Source organism: Typopeltis vanoorti, chromosome 25 (assembly GCF_054136105.1).
Source record: "Typopeltis vanoorti isolate ZY-2024b chromosome 25, IOZ_Tvanoo_1.0, whole genome shotgun sequence".
Taxonomy (NCBI): domain Eukaryota; kingdom Metazoa; phylum Arthropoda; class Arachnida; order Uropygi; family Thelyphonidae; genus Typopeltis; species Typopeltis vanoorti.
In genome coordinates, this window is record NC_143573.1 from 51,329,948 (window position 1) to 51,351,108 (window position 21,161).

The following is a 21,161-nucleotide window of genomic DNA, read 5'->3' on the forward strand; positions in this document are numbered from 1 at the left end:
CATTTCTCTTGACTGCAAATGGCGCACTGTACGTTCTGTTAAGTGTTTGTGTGCGTAAGTTTTGATAAATTTTAGCTTTTTATAATTTTAAGATGATAAAATAGGCTAGTATCTACATATATTTTATGTATTCATGACATACCTAACTTGTTCTTAATTTTTTTTATATTTCTAAGCTGCACAGTTCGTCTGCGAGTTTTTTTTCAAATTGTTCCAAATCTCCAAAGAAATTTCCATTATATTTATTGAAAAAAATCTGCATATAAATGGATCCATGTTGTTCAAGGGTCAACTGTATTTGATTGAGATTGGTCTCCTCAATATGAAAAGCAGAAATTTTTACATAATGAATTTTCATCTGATTTCTGAATCAGAAAAACTTGTCATAAAGGGCTCATTTCCACCAGCTTCATATATACAGGGTGTTCGGGATAAATTTGACATATTTATAATTAATTATATTTTTCCGTAAGTTACATGTATTAACACACACTTCTCTTCATTTAAAAGTTTGGACCCTTCTTCATTCATATACAAGATGTCAGAAAGGATGGATAGCTGGAACCCACCTGAATCATGGAAGAGAATAACTTGTATCATGATGATTCGTGTCCGCCATCAAAATAAGGATATTACGACTGCTGCCCAATGCTCCCTGAATACAGTAAAAACAATCAGGCATGAACTAGAGACTTGCAATGGTGACTACGAGGATGTAGCAAGAAGAAAGATCCCTAGCAGACGATCTGATTGCGTTCGTACAGCAGAATTCCTCGCAAATCTGCAGGAACAGGTGTTGAAGAACCCTGGCATTGGAATTCGGGCTTTGTTCGTGGAGTTGCTAACTGTAGTCAAGCCCTGGATAACAAGGGTAGCCAATGGTAGGCCGTATGTATGGCAGCAGGATTCGGCCCCTTGCCACACCTCTGGGAAAAGTCAAAAATGGTTGTCTGAAAATTTCTACGACTTCACCAGTCCAAATGTTTGGCCTCCAAACTCCCCAGACCTTAACCCCATGGATTATTTTGTATGGGGCGCAGTTGAAAAAGACACCAATCGCACTTCCAGTAATACAAAAGCCCAGTTAATGGATAAAATTAAAACAGTTTTTGCAGCCCTTCCCAGGGAGACTGTAGCATCAGCTTGTTCGAGGTTCCGAAGCAGAATTGAAGCTGTGATCGATGCTAATGGTGGTTATTTTGAGTAAATCTTGTTGATAGTATTGTAATTAACTCTGCCTGTAATGTTTTTTTGTCAATTCATTAAATTTAATAGATACAAAGAAGATTTTCTTTTTCCTTACGAAACTGTCAAATTTATCCCGAACACCCTGTATATATATATATATAATGATTTCTTATTTTAACTCGGAATTGGAATATGTTCATACTTTTATCTACTGACTGAAATCCGAGAATTAGAACAAACAATTAAATTTATTAAATACGCAACATCTTTCATCGGAGTGGCCAACATCTTCAGGTGTGAGAGAACATAGAAAGCCAATAAAAAACACTATAAAAAAACATTCAGTCACTATGAAACTATAAATTCGACTATAAACCACAGTTAACTTTGAACTGGAGCTACAGTCCGTGTTAAAGTTCTATTGTTAGACACCTGTGTGCGTGTGGCTTCATGAGTGTGCCAATATCTGACAGCAGAGCTGAATGAGTCCGGTAAATTGTAGCAGAGGTTACTGTTTATATGGAGAGGGTCCATGACAATTTCTTTAGACTTGACTATGCAGCGTTCTACCTCGTCGTGGCATATGTGAAGGTTTGAAGTTGTTTTCCAGTTTATCTCATGTTGACGGCCTTCATTATTTGTGTTTACTGAAAACAGGACATGGCTTGAGAGGACACTAGCTCTGGTTCTTTTGTAAGCAATGTTTCTTCGGTGTTCTTCGAGACATGAGAGAATGGATTTTTCCTTTTGGACATAGTATGGTTTTCCGCAGTCACTTGTGATTTTGTACACACCTGGGAATTGTAGACGGTTGTGAACTTGTTTGAATTTGCTTAAACTTGATCTTAGTTTTGGAAGAGTAGAGAAGCACGTTTTTATAAACTTTCCCAAAATTCTTCTTAGTTTCTTGGAGAGCGTGCTGATGTATGGCAAGGAGATATGACCTTTGGGTTCCTCCTGTGTTTCTACGTTGTTTCGTTGACGGTATAGTTGTTTATTGATAGTTTTTGAAGAGTAGCCACTGACTACTCTTCAAAATGAACTACAACATCTTAAAAGGATCTTCAAAAACAATGGTTACTCTTCAAAAACTGTCTTTAAGGCTTTACACACACTTCAGAATTTCACTCACTTGATTCGATGACAAATCATTGCCATTTTTTCCTCTGTGATAAGTGATTTCCTGCTTTTTTTTTTAGCTGAGGAAGACGTTAAATTGGCTCTACGTTTAGATGGCAGTTGTAATTTATTTTTTACTTACTAATATTAGTAAAACCTTCATTTTTAGTAGTCCTCACAAAGTGGTTCATTTAGAGCCATAACATAAATGTAATGGTGGCTATTATTTTCCACTTTTTGTAATAACGAGGCTGGCTGCGCCTTTGTAATATCTTTATTATACGTTTTCTTTATATTTTCCCTTCTTATTTGTGTAAGAGATCCTCAAGGGCTCACTTTAGTGAGTACGGGCATGGCAAACCCGAGGTACCTGATGCTGGACCATGCCTTACTTCATGTAATATATATCTGTTATATTATTCTGTAGACTGGTCCCTCCTCTTCTTTCTTTGCTTCTTTCTCCTCTCCTTGCTCCTTCCCCCTGATGCTATTAGAGTATTCGAGGGCTAGGGGTGAGTCTTTCCTATCTTGCTAAGTCATTTCGTCTTATGCAGCCACCGAAGGAGGCAAGCTAGCCTCAATAGGTGCCGGTCCCAAGCCCGGATAAATGCGAGGGTTGATGTCAGGAAGGGCATCCGGTCGTAAAACTTCAGTGCCAACTCAAACTATGATTATGAGTCGAAGAGAAAATGATATAAGGGCTAGGGCGTACCCCTTAAGCGACGCGCAGCCACATCGCCCTACAGCTGTGAGAAGTGGACGAGGGCTACCGCATCAAGGGCGGGTGCGGTTAAAGAAGCGAGCCCAGCAGGTGGAGAGGATGTTGCGAGTGGGAACACTGAATATTGGAAGCATGACTGGAAGGGGAAGAGAGGTGGCAGACATGATGAGGAAGAGGAAGTTGGACATTTTATGTGTGCAGGAGACAAGGGGGAAAGGCAAAGGAACTGGGAGATGGATATAAATTGTTCTACTCTGGGGCGAATAACGAGGGAAGAAATGGTGTAGGAATTGTGGTGTGTGGCAGAATGAAGGGTGAAGTACTGGACGTGGGTAGAAGGAACGACAGGATCATGCGAATGAAATTGGGTCTTGGAGAAGAGCGGGTGGTCGTATTATGTGTATATGTCCCGCAAGTTGGTTGTACAGCAGAGGAAAAAGATGAGTTCTGGAACGTATTAGATGAAGAAATGAGGGAATTAGAAGAAAATGAGATGGTGATTGTCGGAGGAAACTTGAACGGGCACATAGGAAGACAGAATAGAGACTGTGAAAGGGTGCATGGTGGCCACGGAGTGGGAATGATGAACCAGGAAGGAGAGAGGGTTGTGGACTTTGCAGTAGCGTTTGATCTGGCAATTGTGAACTCGTTTTTCTTCAAGAGGGAAGAACATTTGATAACATTTAGAAGTGGTAACAACAGCTCACAAATTGACTACATTTTGACTAGAAGAAAACATCTTAAGGTTGTGACAAATTGTAAGGTAATTCCAACAGATCAAGTAGCACAACAACACCGACTGCTGTGCGCAGACTTTAAATTAAGATCGAAGATAAGAACTCCTGGTTGCCATGGGATGAAGACAATTAAGTGGTTTCGCTTAAAAGAAGAGAGTGTGAGGAATCGTTTTAGGGAGAGAGTGTTAGAGAGGATTTCGGATGGACTGGAAAGTGTACAAGATTGGTGGAAACATAATTCAAAAGTAATCCTGAGCTGTGCAATCGAGGTGCTTGGTGAGACATCTGGAAAGATTAGAGAGCAGCAGGAGGGTTGGTGGTGGAATAATAATATACAAGGTGGCAGTGACAGCTAAGAGGAAGGCAAAGCAGAAGTGGGATGAGTCAAGGGTGGAAGAGGACAGAGAAGTGTACAGAGAGAGAGAAAGCAAGAAGCCAAGAGAGTTGAGGCACAGGCGAAGGCCATGGCATATCAAGATCTGTATGATCAATTAGAAACAAAGGAAGGACAGAGAAAAATTTACCAACTAGCGAAATATAGAAATAAAGCAGCAAAGGACATCTTACATGTGAGGCAGATCAAAGATGCTGAAGGAAGAGTATTATGGAGGGATGTGGACATAAGAAACAGATGGAAAATATACTTTCATGGACTTCTGAATGAGGAAAATGCAAGGACTCACAGAGGAGATGGGCAGCCTTCTGAGGGGATGGTGCAGAACATCAGTAGAATGGAAGTGACGGAGGCCATGAAGAGGATGAGGAATGGAAAAGCGGTGGCCCCGACAGAATTCCAGTGGAGGCATGGAAGGCACTGGGGGAAGAGGGAATTGACCTGCTGTGGGACCTGTTCATGAAAGTTTGCCAACAGGAAAATATACCCGAGGAATGGAGGGAGAGTACTCTTGTTCCCATCTACAAGGGTAAAGGGGATGCACAAGACTGTAAAAATTACAGAGGAATAAAGTTGATGTCCCACGCAATGAAGATCCTAGAAAGCGTTCTTGATGGTAGATTGAGGGAGGAGGTGGAGATTGCAAAGGAACAATTTGGCTTCATGCGTGGTAGATCAACAACAGATGCTATCTTTGGGTTACGACAGATGATGGAAAAATATCGAGAGAAACAAAGGGAGCTACATCTGGTATTTATTGATCTGGAGAAAGCATACGATAGAGTGCCAAGGCAAGAAGTCTGGAGGTGTCTGAGGGAGAAGAAGGTGCCGGAGAAATATGTCAGGTTGGTGCAGGAAATGTACAGAAATGTGAAGACAAGTGTTCGGACCTGTTTGGGACAGACAGAAAGTTTTCAAGTAACAGTTGGCTTGCATCAAGGGTCAGCATTAAGTCCGTTTCTGTTTAATATTGTGATGGAGGTGGTAACAGAGGAGGTGAGAGAAGATGCACCTTGGACAATGCTGTATGCAGATGACATCTTGCTGTGTGTAGATTCAAGAGAAGAAGCGGAAACTAAACTGGAAAGATGGAGAAAAGTACTGGAAGAGAGGTATGAGACTGAGCAGAAGTAAGACAGAGTATATGTGTTGCGCAGTGGGCGGTGGCCAGGAGACAGACCTGGAGCTGGAAGGAAATGTCATCAGGAAGGTGAGAGACTTTAGATACTTAGGTTCGACAGTGGAAGAAGATGGAGGAGGTGAGAAGGAAGTGGGATGCAGGATACAAGCAGGTTGGAGGAACTGGAGGGAGATGGCTGGAGTGTTATGTGATAAGAGGGTGCCGATCAATCTGAAAGGCAAAATTTATAGGACAATAGTGAGGCCAGCTATGACATATGCTATAGAAACTGTGGCCCTGAGGAAAAATAACATTAGCAGGATGGAAGTAGCAGAGATGAGAATGCTTAGGTGGATGTGCGGTGTGACCAGAAAGGATCATCTGAGAAATGACTATGTCAGGGGAACAGTGAAAGTTACGAACTTAGGAGCGAAAATACAGGAGGCAAGGTTGAGATGGTTTGGTTATGTGATGAGGAGGGAGGATGAATATGTGGGAAGAAGGGTCATGCAGATGGATGTGCAAGGAAGGCGGAAGCGTGGGCGGCCAAAGAAGAGATGGAGGGAGCTGGTAGAAGAGGACTTGAAGATGAAGAACTTGGATGTGGTAACAGCCCAAGACAGGAAGGTGTGGAGGAGACTCATAATAAACAGTGACCCCACTTAAGTGGGAGAAGCTGCAGAAGAAGAAGAAGAAGATTTGTGTAAGAGGTTTATCTACCTTTCGCACTACAAGTTGTATGTCTTGAATACCGGAAAATTTGTTTGTTAAGACTGTGCCACCAGTATCGTTTAATTAGCATAAAACTCAGTAATATGGCCGGTTGATTTCTCTCTCTCTAACAGAAATTCTTTCAATAAAATTTCCACTAACAGCAATGGTCTAATTGCGCCTAACTATACACTCCTGCTATCTTACTTGGTTCCCGCTCTTAGGCTTGCGTTTATTTAGGAACAGTGCATTGTAATTTTCACGTATAAATAAAACACATTTATTTACATTAATACCAAAGTACATTAATAATTAAACAATAGGGAGGTTACTCTACCTATCTGTTAGACTTTTAACATAAAGAAACAAAATTTCCCTCTTCAATACTAAATAACTATACAATATTATTACTCAATTACTTCTCTGCTTATTAATTCAAATTATTGAAACTCCAATTTACTCACAAAGAGGTTAGCTGGCTATGCCAAGTTATCTCACAAATTATGTTCCAACTAGGGGAATTCCCCCCCCCCCCTCCCTCCCCCAGGTTCCGGACTGGTAGGCCGATTCTCCTTGAATTCCGATGACTTGAATTTTGAAGACTCGAGACTCAGGGTAGCTCCCGAGTTTCAAATAACTGGACAAAAAATGTGACACAAAAACGTTACAAAAAAAGCTTATCATTTTATATTATAGAGTAGCTTAATAACAAATCAGAGGACTCTCTTATAGATACTGCTTATTTCTAGTACCTTATCTCTTAACAGTCCATCTAAACTATTTTTCCTATATTACATGAAAGATACATGGAAAAAAATAGAAATACACTCACATATGCTCTGTCTTCTGGGTCACGCACTTTATCAAGGATTTTTCACTAGAGTACTAGACCTTTCCTCTGTCGTGGGTCTCAGATTTTCTTTCTGCAGTGTCTTGCTTCACTTGTGCTTCATCAAGAATTTTTGGCAGGGCTTCAGAATGCTAATCTCCGGCACTCTTGTATTTCAGCCGAGAGGTCCGGCTTGCGGAACCTATGCAGTCTTGCTCAGAAAGCAGTGCATTCTCCTCCGGGCGTTGAAGTCTGCTCCTCGATCATTAGCTTCCGGTCTAGGATCGAAATAGCCTCAGGTGGATCGACTTCCCTGACATCTGGCTGTATAGTCGTGTCCTGTTTCCGACTGCCGATATTTCTGCCTCTTTCTATCTTCAATCCCCTTTTATTCCACCATCTTTGGGAGCCTTGAGTGAAGGGTTGAGACCCCCTAAAGAATTCGGGGGGTCCCAACCCTTCGTGAGCAACTCTTTGATGTTCTGTTTTGACCAGCCCGTTCTTTCTTCTCCTGGTATACTACACAAATCCAATTAGACGAACACCGGAACTACTTGTGAAATGCACCGTCCCTTTCAAGAATGACCTTGACGATGGGCATACACAGAGCACGTAAACAAATGTTTTTGAAGCGCTTAGTTAAACAATAACATATAGGTTGGAGTGACATAGCGTTTCCTTTTGTTTCTTGCAAACTTTACTCATTCTTTGTTTACTATATCTTGGCCAGGTTTAAATTTATCATAGGATTAAATATATTCTTTTTACAAACATTGTTATTATATTACAACCTTTTGAGATGTGACCTCTGTAAAAGTCAATGTAAGGCATTTGTAAAATTCCAAGCTACATTGAGTTTTACATAAACTTTTGTAATCTCTTCTCAATGTCATAGAACAAATACAAATCTTGCCTATATGCTGTTTATGCTTTGAGTTTTGTCTTTTTTGTTTTTGGTTTTTTGCCGTTGATATTAAAGTGTTTGTTAATTTGAATCTTCATTGAGTAAACGTAAAATGAGGCCTTTCTGTATATATACAACATCATATTAATTACACAAGCACCTGTAAAATTCTCTAATAGTTTTATTTTTTAGTATTATTCTTGTAATATACGTACTTACGTAGATCAAAAGTTTTTCTTTTATATTTTTACTCAGGCTGAATTAACGTTCTCCCTCTTTTTTCTGCCTTGCCTTAATATTTTTTGTATGTGTGGCCTGCTTTAATTCCGATTGCCACCAGCCATATGCCTACAACTTATTCAATCCTTTACGCTCTTCAGTCTGGCAAAATTTATTTGTTTTTCGACCTCACCAGGCAGACTGTACAAGGGTTGTTTGAAAAGTTTGGTAAACATTTTTTTGAAAAAATCACCTTTATTTCTCAACATTGTGTTCATCGAGGTCTACACATTTGATCTAGCGAGTTTCCAATTTTTTCATCCCAACTAAAAAGTAGGATTTGTGAAATTGTGCAGAATAGTCATTAACAGCCTTGATGACATCCTCGTTCGAGGAAAATGTTTTCCCACCAAGCCAAATTTTTAAGTTCGGGAACAGAAAGAAGTCACATGTGGCCAAGTCCAGAGAATACGGTGGATGTGGAACCAATTCGAACCTCAATTCGTGCAATTTTGCCATTGCAAACAGCTGATGTGCAGGGCAGTGCATTGTCTTAATGCAAGAGCACTTTTTTGTGTGCCAATCTTGGCCATTTTTTCTTCAGTTCTTCTATTAAACGGTCCAACAATGACGCATAATAGACTCCTGTTATTGTTTTATCCTTTTCCAAATATTGGGTTATTGCAAATGAAATAGCCGATTTTAAGGATGATTGAAAAAGAAGAGAATAAAAAGAAGAATACCTGTTTAATCACAGTAATCTCCAGCAGCATCAATGCATTGTTGCCAACGTGTGGCAAGGTCATTTATACCACATTTGTAAAATTCAGTGTCTCTGGAAGTGATGAAGTCCTCCACTGCCTGATAAATTGATGCGTTGTTGGCAAAGCATTTCTTGGACAAAAAGTGGCTCAGGTGCTGGAAAAAATGGTAATCTGTTGGGGAAATGTCAGGAGAGTATGGAGGATGAGGCACATTTTTGTATCCCAAATTGTTGATTTGCTGTATGGTTGATGCTGCCGTATGTGGTCGGGCATTATCCTGAAGCAATAGGACTCTATGTCTATTCACAAGTGCTGGTTGCTTAAGGCATAATTTGTCATGCATTTGCCGCATATCTGTACAATATCGAGCTGCATTTATCGTTTCACTTCATGGAAGGAATGAGTAGTGAATAACACCAGCAGAAGACCACCATACAGTAAACATCTTCATTGGATGAAGAGGTGCCTTTGGAGTCCTTCCTGGAACGTCTTTCACTCCCAACCACTGCGACGAACATGTACAATTGTCGTAGAATATCCACTTCTCATCCACAGTCACAATTCGTTGCAGGAACCTTTCTTCTTTGCTTCTTAAGAGAGAAGAGCACACTTCCAAACGCTGTGCTTTGTTTTCATCAGTGAGTTCGTGAGGCACCCACTTGTCGAGCTTCATTACTTTTCCTATTATTGCCAAGTGGCATGAAACAGTTGAGAAGTGTACATTTAGTGTCCGGGTGATCTCTCATACAATTTGTCATGGATCTGATTCGATTAAATCCTTTAATTCATTCGAATCAATGAAAGAAAGATGATGGCCATGGGATTCGTTTTGTAGCCTCAAATCTCCTGAGCGAAATTTTGCAAACCAACGGCGAGTGGATCTCTCATTAGTTCCTCCACCGAATGCTTTATTGATGTTTTTTACTGCAGCTGTTGCAGAATTTCCCAATTTGAACTCCTAAAGGTATAGCAATCTTAATTGACTGGGTTCCACGATTGACTTGATGTCGGTAGTATTCGATGTTTAATGCTCGTTGAACGAAACAAATACTACAATTGCATCACCCACATGTGATGCTGTCACACGACATAAAAAATTTGCATATACCTCAGCTTGCTTTCTTCAGCGACCAATAGAAACCTGACAAGTCATTCAACGGCCTTTTCATTTGCAACGACCCAATAGTTTATCACGATAATTCCTTGGGAATCCCAAAAAACAGTGGCCATCACCTTCCCAACTGACAAAACGGTCTTTGCTATTTTTCAGTGCTTTTTCACTGGGCATTGTCCACTGTTTTGACTGCTGCTTGGACTGAGGTGTGTAGTGGTGGATCCAAGCTTCATCTACAGTCACGAAGTGATGCAAAAAATCCTGCAAATTGCAATTAAACATCGCCAAACACTGCATTGAAATATTTTTTCCCGTGCGTTTTTGATTGACAGTCAACAATCGCACTTCCCCCCCCCACACACAGCTTTTTCATGTGCAATTTTTCGTGCAGGATGTTATACACCCATTCAGTTGAGATGCCTGCAATTTCACGCACTTTCACTCAGCAGTCTTCCATAGCGATACCATGAATTTTGTCAATCATTTCCTTCGTAGTGATGACCTCAGTCGAGCATCCAGAGGGTGCTTCATCTTCGATGGACTTATGACTGCGTTTAAACTCATTTATCCAAAAATAAATAGTCTTTAATGCTGGTGCAGAGTCCCGTGAACTGCATCTAACTTGGCTTTGATCTCTGCGGCCATCCACTTCAATTTATCCATTTTTATGAAAGATGCAAACACAGTCATTTTAAATGTTTGTCAGATAAGAACTACACGTTGCACATAGCTAAAATTTTGTAAGGGATCATGAAAAAGATGATACATCCCGACACTGGTATGGGTGAACGAATTGTGTCGCCATCTGTTGGAAATTTACCAAACTTTTCAAACAACCGTTGTATTTTTGAGAGTGAGAGATTGAAATGTGGAATAATAGCAATGCAGTGATTTGTGACTTTAAGAAATATCTTATTCAATACTTAGGTTTGTCGTGGCAATTTTCAACTGTCACACAGGTTCATACTTTTTTTGGAGATACTATATTGACAAGTATCAGATCAGCATGTTGTATACATTATTTATTTATTCTGTCTAATAAATAAATGTATACATAATTCTAAAAAATAAGTCTAATAAATGACTTTACATTAGTCATTTATTCTAAGAAATGTATATACATTTGAAATAACAATTAGCCTGTCTAAATCTCGATTATCATATACTATTATACAATACAGTATTATACACAATTAAGATAACAACTTAACACATACCTTCTCACAGTTGCATATATATCCGTAGCACAAGAGCATCAACTTATTGCAGCTACTCACAGACCTTTCTTCAAACAGTCCATTGTATTCAGTGAAAGTTCCATTAAATATGTTATTTTTCAGTCTTGATTAGGACGTTTCTTGTTCTCACTAGGACGTCAGGGCAATGCATTTCATGCTTAATGGTGGCTCAGTGCAAATTATGAGTGATGTCCTTCTTTTTCTTTTTCTCTGTCTGGAAGTCTTTCTATTGGGAAAATTCCTGGGGAGATCTCAACTTCATTTGCAAGCCCATTCCTTCAGTTCTCAGCCACAGGTGCCGGTGGTTGCCGAGAGCCCGGCAACTTCTGTACTTCGAAACTTCTCAACTCTGGGAACACTCAGGATCTCCAGGGAACAGTGATTCTTACTCACCAGGTTGCTTAAATATCCCTTCCTTTCTTTGCATTTACTTCCACATTTCTTAGGCGTGTCAACGTCACTTTCGCATGCTTTTACCGAAGTCTTTGTTTTTGATGATTTTTAACCTTCGCAAGTCTCTGCGACTTTTTTCCCTTCATGGCGTTCCTTTTGTTCTTTACTAATCTAGGCAACTTTTCTGCTGACTCATTATTTTAAAAAGAATAATTTTTTTCCTTTGTGTTGAGCACAATTGTTTTACAAGGATCAAAGCCATATAACTGAGAGGAGATCTCCACATAGCCTTTAAAGGAATGCGGAGAACCGATCAGGGCTTCTGACCCAACCCAATGTCCAATTCTCCCCTTCTCGTGATGCACCCTGTTAGGTATCTACTTGGATACTAAACGGACAAGGATGCACTGGAAATTTGGGATTTAGCAGACCAAATAATCGTATTATTGGTTAAACCAAAATAAAAAATGATTGTAAAGCATGACAGAATCTCATGCCAGCTGGGGTGTCACACGGGTAAACAAGGCCCCCCCCCCCCCCCCATGTTTTCGCCATTATTATTAGCTTTGCTCTTTTCTCCAAATTTTCCCAATATATTTTTGTATGTCTGATAATCATTTCCTACTCTGTTATTTAGATCCCCAACAAGGACCAACTTTTCCTTTTTCATTGTGTCAGTTGATTTCTCTAAAGCCCCTAGCAGGCAAGAAATTCTTCATATTGTACCATCATTTTATATTTTGGTTTAATCCAATAAGAATACAATTTGGTTGGCTAAATCCCAAATTGCCAATCCATCCTCGTTTGTTCAGTATCCAGGCAGATACCTAAAAGAGTGCACCATGTGAAGGTGAGGATTGGACATTAGGTCAGAAGCCCTGGTTAGTTCTCTGCATTCCTTTAAAGGCTATGCGGAGGTCTTCTCTCAGTCATACAGCTTTTACCCTTAAGCACCCCATTTTTTTCTTGTTTTTTTCCCCCCTTAGCTAACAAAAAATTACAATTAGACTAATATCTAATTTAAATACATTTATTTTACATCTGAGCAAGACTTCAGTAGTCCAAATAATACAATTGCACAACGTCTTGTTGGCTTTAAAAAAAGGCCATATTTAACAACTTGATGTCTATCAGAGAAAAATCTAGCCTTTCACCCTTTCTTCACTGCATTGATTCTCAATCCCCATGGATGCCCTCTTGTCCTCTGGAAGACTTCCATAAAATGACAAATTCCATCTACTGATATCCTGTATGATCCCTTGAGAGGTGTGTAGGTCTCAATTATATCACCCATCTTTCTCCTATCTGCACTCCACAATTTCTCATTCCCTCTTTATAATCTATATTTTACAGTCCTAACATCATCTTTAGCACACTCCTTTGCATGCTCTCGACTGTATTTTCACTACCAGGAGACTATATCTGCATACTGTAGTGCAGATGTTGTATTAAAGCAAAATGGCTTCCTTATTCTTACATATCATTATTTGTTTCAGCATTGCAATATCCTATGAATTGTATTGGCAGTTTTTGTTATATGGTCCTTGAACTTTGAATCCCTATCTATTAAAATGTCAAGATCTGTAGCCTGATCAGTTTCTTCTAGCATAATCACACCAATATGATATGGCATTGGTATTTACATTTACTAACATTGAACTGATTGCCATTTTCACATACAATTCCAGTGTATTCAAATAATTCTGCAAGTACTGCATATCAGCCACATTCCCGAGTACCCTGCCTATCTTTACATCATCAGCAAATAGCTGTGTCTCCTGTCAAATCTTTCCCAATGTCATTAATGTATAGATTGAATAATAACGGATCAAGTACCGATCCTTGTGGTATGCTAGTGGTTATCTTAAATGCTGCCGACTTGCATATACCATTTTTTGGTTGGTCAGTCAGCCCTCCTCTTATTCACTCTAATATTTTATAATCCAATTCCCATATTCTTCAGTTTGTGCTACAGTTCCATGCTGTATTTTGGCAAAAGCCTTAGTAAAATCTAAAATTATCGTTGCATATCTAACTCAATAGTCTTGAGTTAGATATGCAACTCAATAGTAAATTATTATAAAACACAGACAGGTTGGTGAATAGTTAGACACATCAGTCTTTGCACAACCATTGTGCAATGGTGTATGATACATTCTTTCTGCTCCTGTGGAAACTTCTTTGTAATGAGGCTCAAATTATATAGCCTGTTGAAAGAAACAGCAATATTAGCTGAACACACTTTTAGCATCCATACTAATATCCCATCAGCCCTATTGCCAAAATTCTTATTCAGTTTGTGCAACAACTCTGGTACTTCCTCACACACCTTCTCCATCCATTGAAGAAGCAGTGAGCTCAGTGTTGCATATACCAGATTTGTAGCTTTTAGCAGAAATATAGTTATTCTTTCATACTCATTCTCTCTTTTACTTATAGCATAATGATAGAATTCTTTTGTTTTGGCTTTAATTTGCAGATACAGTTGTATTTCCTACTCATTTAGATTTTTAGATGGCAGTTGTAATTCTTTTGGACTGCTCCTTATAATTTTTATAATAGACATCATCCTTATGCAAATGTATTCCTTCCACATCTTTTTTTTTTTTTTTTTTCCCTTCCTTAATAGAATTATACATTATACATTCATTTTTCTACTGCCCTATATATATTCTTTGACTTTCAGAGGTTTCCTATCTGGTAAACAATGGGACAGAACCTAGCATAATCCTCAGTTGATCATAATTTCTTACTTCGTAGTTTATAGTATATCAAGGATCTGTAATTTTTGTAGATCTAGAATTAGCAGATGACAAGGCGCTGAGAAAAACTGTTCAACACATTATATTTATATGGAGGAAATATTTATATTATACAGAACAATACATAGTCTGTATTTTTAAGTGAGGAACTGAAGAAGATGTAGGAAGATTACAAATCAGGTACAAGATAAGGGTGCACATTACTTCATTCTTATTTGTCAGCTGTATGAGTCATATAAATTATTTATTTATATACATACATACATCTTCAAGGCCCACCTTTCCTAATTGGGTTGTGGGGGTAACAGCTGCAAGAGGAACTTCCAATGGTCACGATCCTCTGCCACCAAGCTCAGGTGTTCTGGTGGGATTCCCAAACCTGTCCACCCAAGGTTTTGGATATAATCTATCCAGCGAGTTCTTGGCCTTTCACGTGGCCTCCCACCCTCTGGCTTGGCAAATAGGGCCTGCCGAGGGAGCCTCTCTTGTGTCATTCTTATCAGGTGCCCGTACCAACGTAACTGTGATCTCTCAACACGAAGAAGCAGCGGTTGAGTATTGAGGGTTTTCCGAATTGCAGAGCTTTTGACTGTCACGTCTTGTCAGCCCCGCAACTCCTCAAAGGAACCTCATTTCAGCCGCTTGGATTCGTGTCCGCATTCTTTCGGTCATTACCCAACTCTCATGACCATAGGCAAGGATGGGGACATAGACTGTATTGAAGACAGCCAGCTTTGCCTTAACTCCCGCTTCAACACTACCGAACGGCCAAGCTCCCGCAATATTGAGCTTGCTAAGCCAATTCGAGTATCTAGCTCTACGTCCCATTTTCCATTATTCGTGAATATGGACCCAAGGTATTTAAACATGTAGAGTGCACTGGGATGGTTGTCTTGAGACCAGAAATGTTTCAGTTTTGGCCACACTGATCTTCTTTCCGGCATCTGCACAAACAGCTACAAACCTATCCAGGGTCTGCTGGAAGAGCTAAGCAGAACTAGGTCATCTTCAAAAAGCAGACGTCCAATGCTACATCTTCCAATTCTGACACACTCACTGCCTCGGCTGTGCCTATCAATCCAGTCCATAAATATTATGAAAAGGAGGGGTCACAGAACACACCCTTCGCAGAAGCCAACGGAGACTGTGAAAGGTTCAGACTTTGTGCTGTTTACCCTGACACAAAACTCATACAGGGACTTGATGGCAGCTAATAGTTGGCCATCCACTCCATACTCCTGTACCACTTGCCATAGCTTATCCTGAGGAACCCGTTCATATGCCTTCTCCAAGTCCACAAAACATGTAAACATTCTTGGCATATTCCCAAGATTTCTCAAATACTTGCCTTAAAGTGAAGATTTGGTCAGTTGTGCTTCTACCAGGACGAAAGCCACATTATTCTTCCTGGAACTTTGACTCAACTATGCTCCTGCATCGTCTTTCCAAGCGCCTAGCATACACTTTCCCAGGCAGGCTGAGCAGAGAGATGCCACGATAGTTACTGCAATCCTTCTTGACGACTGGTATTATTATGCCTCTCTGCCATTGCTTTGGTGCTCGCCCAGATATCCAAGCAGCCTGACACACTCGAGTCAGCCAGAGAACACCATCTCGATTTAAGGCTTTTAGCGTTTCGTGCCGAATTTCATCATTGCCAGCAGCCTTGTCCAGTTTTATTGCTAAATGGACCTCTTCTGCTGTGAGACTAGTCATTGCCCCGATCTGCACCTCTTGGATGGCCACAACTGCTGGCTAACCCGGGTTAAGAAGGCTCTCAAAGTATTTCCTCCACCTGTGGAGGATATCCTTCTCGGTTGTTAAAGTGCACCATCAGAGGCCTTAATTGCCCTTGCCATGCACAATTTCCTCCCTCGAAGGTGGCGGATGGTCTGTCAGAATACTTTGTTTGTATTTGCATAGGATGAGTCTAATCTTTCTCCAAAGGATTCCCAAGCCTTCTGCTTTGCTGTCTTTACTGCCTCAGCAGCAGCTTTTCATGCCTAAGCATACTGCAAATGCATCTCAGGTGACCTGGCCCTAAACCATGTTAGGTAGGACTCCTTTTTTTGCCCGGACAGTTTTTTGGATTATATATTTATTTATATAATTCATATAATATAATTATAATTATATAATTATGGTGGTCATATAATTATCATTAATATTGAGACTTGGCTAACAGCACATGATGTAGTTACAGGGGTTGAACGTGAAGGATTTAGTATTTTCAGGGAAGATAGAGAAGAATAGGATGGGGGTAAGAGTACTGCTGATGATATCAAATAAATTGCAACAACCAAAAAGAATAGGAGACAGATTGGAGGGTGGCTGTTCATTTGAAGCAATCTGGTGTGAGGTTAAGACCAATAACACAAAATATACATTTGGCTGTTGCTATATCTGTGGAACTCCCTGGAGTTCCACAGATGATCTGAAAGACATGAATCACCAAATTCGTACAAGTACAGGTCGAGTGATTATTATGGGGGGGGGGACTTCAACTATGGAAATATAGACTGGAAAGAGGAAAGATCACATGGCAGAAAGGAAATAGAATTTATACACCTGCTGAGAGATAATTACTTAAGGCAACATGTGATAGAGGGGACTGAGGTGGGAGAGTATTGCACCTAATCATAAGATCTATAACTAAGGTGACAACATTGCCTCCAATTGGTGAAAATGACCATGCAGTCTTGACTCGGAAGATTGTGAAACATGAGGAATATTCTATCAAGAAGGGATATTTGTTGATATAATTTGATTATGACATGCTTATGAAAAAGCTTAAATCTGTACTGTGGCATAAAACACTGCAGGGTAAGGATGTTAGTAGTGCATGGGATATAGTTCAGGGTCATCCAGAGGAAGCAGTATTAAATTGTATACCTAGGGTAAGGAGGGTTAATCAGATACGAGTTAGATGGATGAGTGATATCATTAAGCACAAGTTGCAGAAGAAGAAAATGCTGTGGAAGATATATTAAGAGAAGGGTAAGGAAGGCAAAATCAGATTATGAGAATAATTTAGCCGAGTAGGCCAAAGGAAATTCCAGAGTTCTTTCGTTATGTGGCAAGTAAGATTAATCTTAATGAGTGAAGATTGTCATGAGGAGACAGAAGCAGAAACACTTGAGTTACTGAGTGACCACTTTGCAAGCATATATCTTCGTAATCAGGTTACTGCTTTAATCTATGTGACACTAATGTGGGAACAGAGGTGGATAAATTGGAGGTTCTTAGGATATTGCAGAATCTCAATGTAAATGACATCCCATCTAATATGACATTCCATTAGATGGGATGTCAGCTATGGTTTTGACTATGCTGTGTTTAATTTAAGTCTCGGTTCTGGTAGAGCCGGGTTCTAAGGGAGTGAAAAGAGGACAAAATACTTCCTTTGCATAAGCTAGGTTTTAAGACTACAAGTAGCAAATTATAGACCAATCAGTGATACTGTATGATGGCTTTGTGAAGGGTTGGCAATGCCTTAGTAATTTACTAACTTTTTATAATAGAGTAACAGCTGAATTGATAAAGGAAATGGTTACACAATGATTTTGCAAAGGCATTTGACAGATTACCACATGGAACACTGTTACACAAATTAGTATAAATGGAGATGGATATGACAGTGAATAAGAGGGTGGCTGCTGAACAGATTTCAAAAAGTGGTGAAAACAGGTGACTAATGGTGTGCCACAAGGTTCAATGCTGGGACCACTGCTGTTTAATTTGTACAATGATATAAGGAATAACCTGAAAGGAAATATTCAGCCTTTGCTGATGTGAAATTAAGTAGAGTAATAGTTAATCAAGACAATGTGGAGAGCTTGCAGGATGATTTAAATAGGCTGTCAGTATGGGCGAAAGTTAAAGGGTATCAATTTAATGTTGAGAAATGTAAAGTTATGCATTTTGGGATAAATAGATTACATTCTGTATATCACATTGATGGCACTACACTCCAGGAAATAGATGAATCTAGAGATTTAGGGATGGTGGTAGACAGAGTTAAAGTTTAGAGGACATTGCTAAGGTAGCCCAAAGATTACTTGGCTAGTGAAGAACACATTAACAAGTAGCGATAAGGAAGTTGTAATTCCTCTTTGTAAAGCCTTGATATGCTCATATCTGGATTACTGTGCTCATGTCTGGTCCGCTGGGTTTCTTGGGGATAAGGAAGCAGTGGATAGAATTCAGCGGTTATTGACCAAGCTGGTGAGTGGCATGTAGAATGTTTCCTATGAGAATAGATTGAAGATGTGTGGATTGCAGAAGTTGGTTGATAGGAGAAAAAGAGAGAATATGAAAAAAACATTTAAGTTGCTTAAAGGATTTTATAGGATAGATGCAGTGGAAATGTTTCAGCACTTGGCTAGAGGGACTTGAACAAGGAGGGAAGGGGTTTATCCCTGGAAGTTGAATAAAGGTGTGGTGAGTAGGGGGTGTAAGAACTAAATTTTTTGCTTGAAGAGTTGTGAATGAGTGGAATGGGTTGCCAGAGTCAGTTGTGAGTGCTTTTTCTGTTAATGAGTTCAAGGAGAGGTATGATAGATTGTGTGGATAAATTGGGTCTCCTGCAACGAGTCTTTTGACTCCATGGAGGTGCCCATATAATAATAATAATAAAAAAATGATTAAATTGATATCAGAACTGGAGATATAAACCTTAATTTTTGTTTTACTTGATTTTATTCTAAATAAATTCAATTTGCTTAATCCTTTAACTAAATTGAATAACTCCTGTAAGAAGAGTTATCAGTAGAAAGATGAAAACTGAAAATAGAAGTAACATGGCAACATTATCTGCATTCTTAATGGTGAACCTGTAGAACAAGTAAAACACTTCAGCTATTTATGGAGATGCATGAAAATGGTAAATTATATATGAAAGTAGATGCTATAGTAATGATAGCTAGTATGATGAAGAAACTGATTGAATAAATTTATATGGTATATTTACTGTTGATCTTGTTTTGGTGACCAAAATGGTTTAGGTTAGGTTAGGCAACTGAGCTGGCATAATATTTCATGTTGTAATCGTATTTGTTTGTAGTTTGATGTTGCAGCCAAGAGTATCATAGCAGTGCCTTAAACACAGGCTCCAGGATAATGTATGCTTGTGTCTCTTTACTGTTGGTTTTGGATTTCTGCCAGCTAGATTTCAAGTGTAGTGAATATTCTGTAAGTATATCGAAATGTAGATAATGCAGAAATGCTGTCTACAAGAACTTGCATAACTCATCTAATAAAAAAAGGCTTTCCTTCAGTTTCAATGAGATTTTTTTTATTGGCCTTGCCTACACCAATTTTGTTCAGTCTCTCAATGTGCCATGTTACTGTTTTAACTTTGATTTCAAAATAAATAGAGACGTGAATATTATGCACAGCTTTCTTAGAAAAGAGTGAAATAAGTTATTCATCAAGCCGTCGTCATTGTCTTCACAATTCTCTTGAAAAATCAAGGGCATTAGCAACTAGCTTCTTCACTATCTGAAGTACATCCATTTATTACTGATCACATATGTATTCAAGCCACTCTTGCTTCATAGCAAATATCTTAATTAACATTAAATTAAATATTCTAAAAAAATTATTATTTAATCCTTTATCCAAATGTAAGGAAACGAAGTTTTTGTATGAAGTATCTTCACGACAAGGCTACTTGTATATAGAGGCTAATGCCTTGAAATTAATTGCCTTATTATTCCATAATCCAAAGCATGCATCCCTTTGGGTGTGTATAATATTATGTATTATGAGAAGAGCCACTACGCAGACCAGTTTTTACCTTCTTGAGATCTCATCAAGGGTAGAGCTAGTTGTTGAAAGGTTTTAGAAAACTAACTCTAATCCAGAGTATTTTAATAAAAAGGTATTAGTTCAACCTTGTTATTTATTATGGGTCTGGGTAGAGGCCCTTCTCCTAATGCATAGTATTAAACACACACCTGAAGGGGATGCTTGCTTTGCATTATGGAATACCAAAGCAATTAATGTGAAGTCATTAGCCTCTATATATAAGTTGTGAAGATACTTACATACAAACTAAGTTTTAAGGATTAAACAAGAATATAGCAAGGCATCTTTAATTTTATTTATAACCAGGTGAAAAAAATTTCAGCTCCTAGTCAACATTATCCACCTTGGGGAACATTCGATTTGAAAGGTTTAAAAATATCTAACTGAATCTGGCATCAAAGCCTACGTATCAAATTCATTTCTTCGCCTCTCTTCTGAATTCATCATATGATCAGTGTATGGTATTTTTAAGAGACAATCTCTTACCTCAAATCATCTCCACTGTTTTTCTGATGATGGCACACTCCATTTCTTTTCTTCATTTGACAACCTTTTAGTGCTCAAATGTTTCAAGATCTTATGCTTTATGTGCTAATCTTTACATTCTCTGGTGATAACTTAACCAATTTTTATGCTAACAATTCTCATAAGAAAGATCTGAATATTATCAAAAGTAAGGAAAGATCTACCTTTCCTTACTTTTGATAATATTCAGATTTCCATTCAAGATAAGATTCTTACTCATAAAGGATACATTTACTGCTTTACATCTCTGCCTTACAACAACTAGCTTTTGGATTATTTATGTATAAATATTATGCTTTTGCAGTATAGCTATAATTTTTAAAGAAATTCTTTAGAATGATAATATTTGGTTAATATTAAAAATTTAAATTTGTGCATTCAGAAACCAGATGGTATGATGTTTCCTGATCGAGCTACACTCTTCATTTGTGCCATAGAAGACAGGCAGTACAAAGATGAGAAGATTAACTGTGAGTATTTTTAATTGAGTAATTTTAATTTATATGCTTAGTTCTTGCTGTGGTTTGGGTTATTCACACAAATGAATTTTGTAATGAGCTCCTGTCTTTTGTTCCCATCCATTCTTTTTACTTCATTTATGTTGTCCATGTTAAA

General features: G+C 38.8%; 1 protein-coding gene across 4 annotated transcripts in view; it reads left to right on the top strand.

Moving 5' to 3' along the window:
* The window catches only part of Art1 (arginine methyltransferase 1), a 181,488-nt gene that overhangs the window by 95,512 nt on the left and 64,815 nt on the right, over positions 1-21,161 (top strand). For all 4 annotated transcript variants that reach the window (XM_090414717.1, XM_090414715.1, XM_090414714.1 and 1 more), the window contains one exon: positions 20,929-21,016. In XM_090414717.1, coding sequence (XP_090270843.1) covers positions 20,929-21,016 — 88 coding nt within the window. The remainder of the gene's footprint in view (positions 1-20,928; positions 21,017-21,161) is intronic.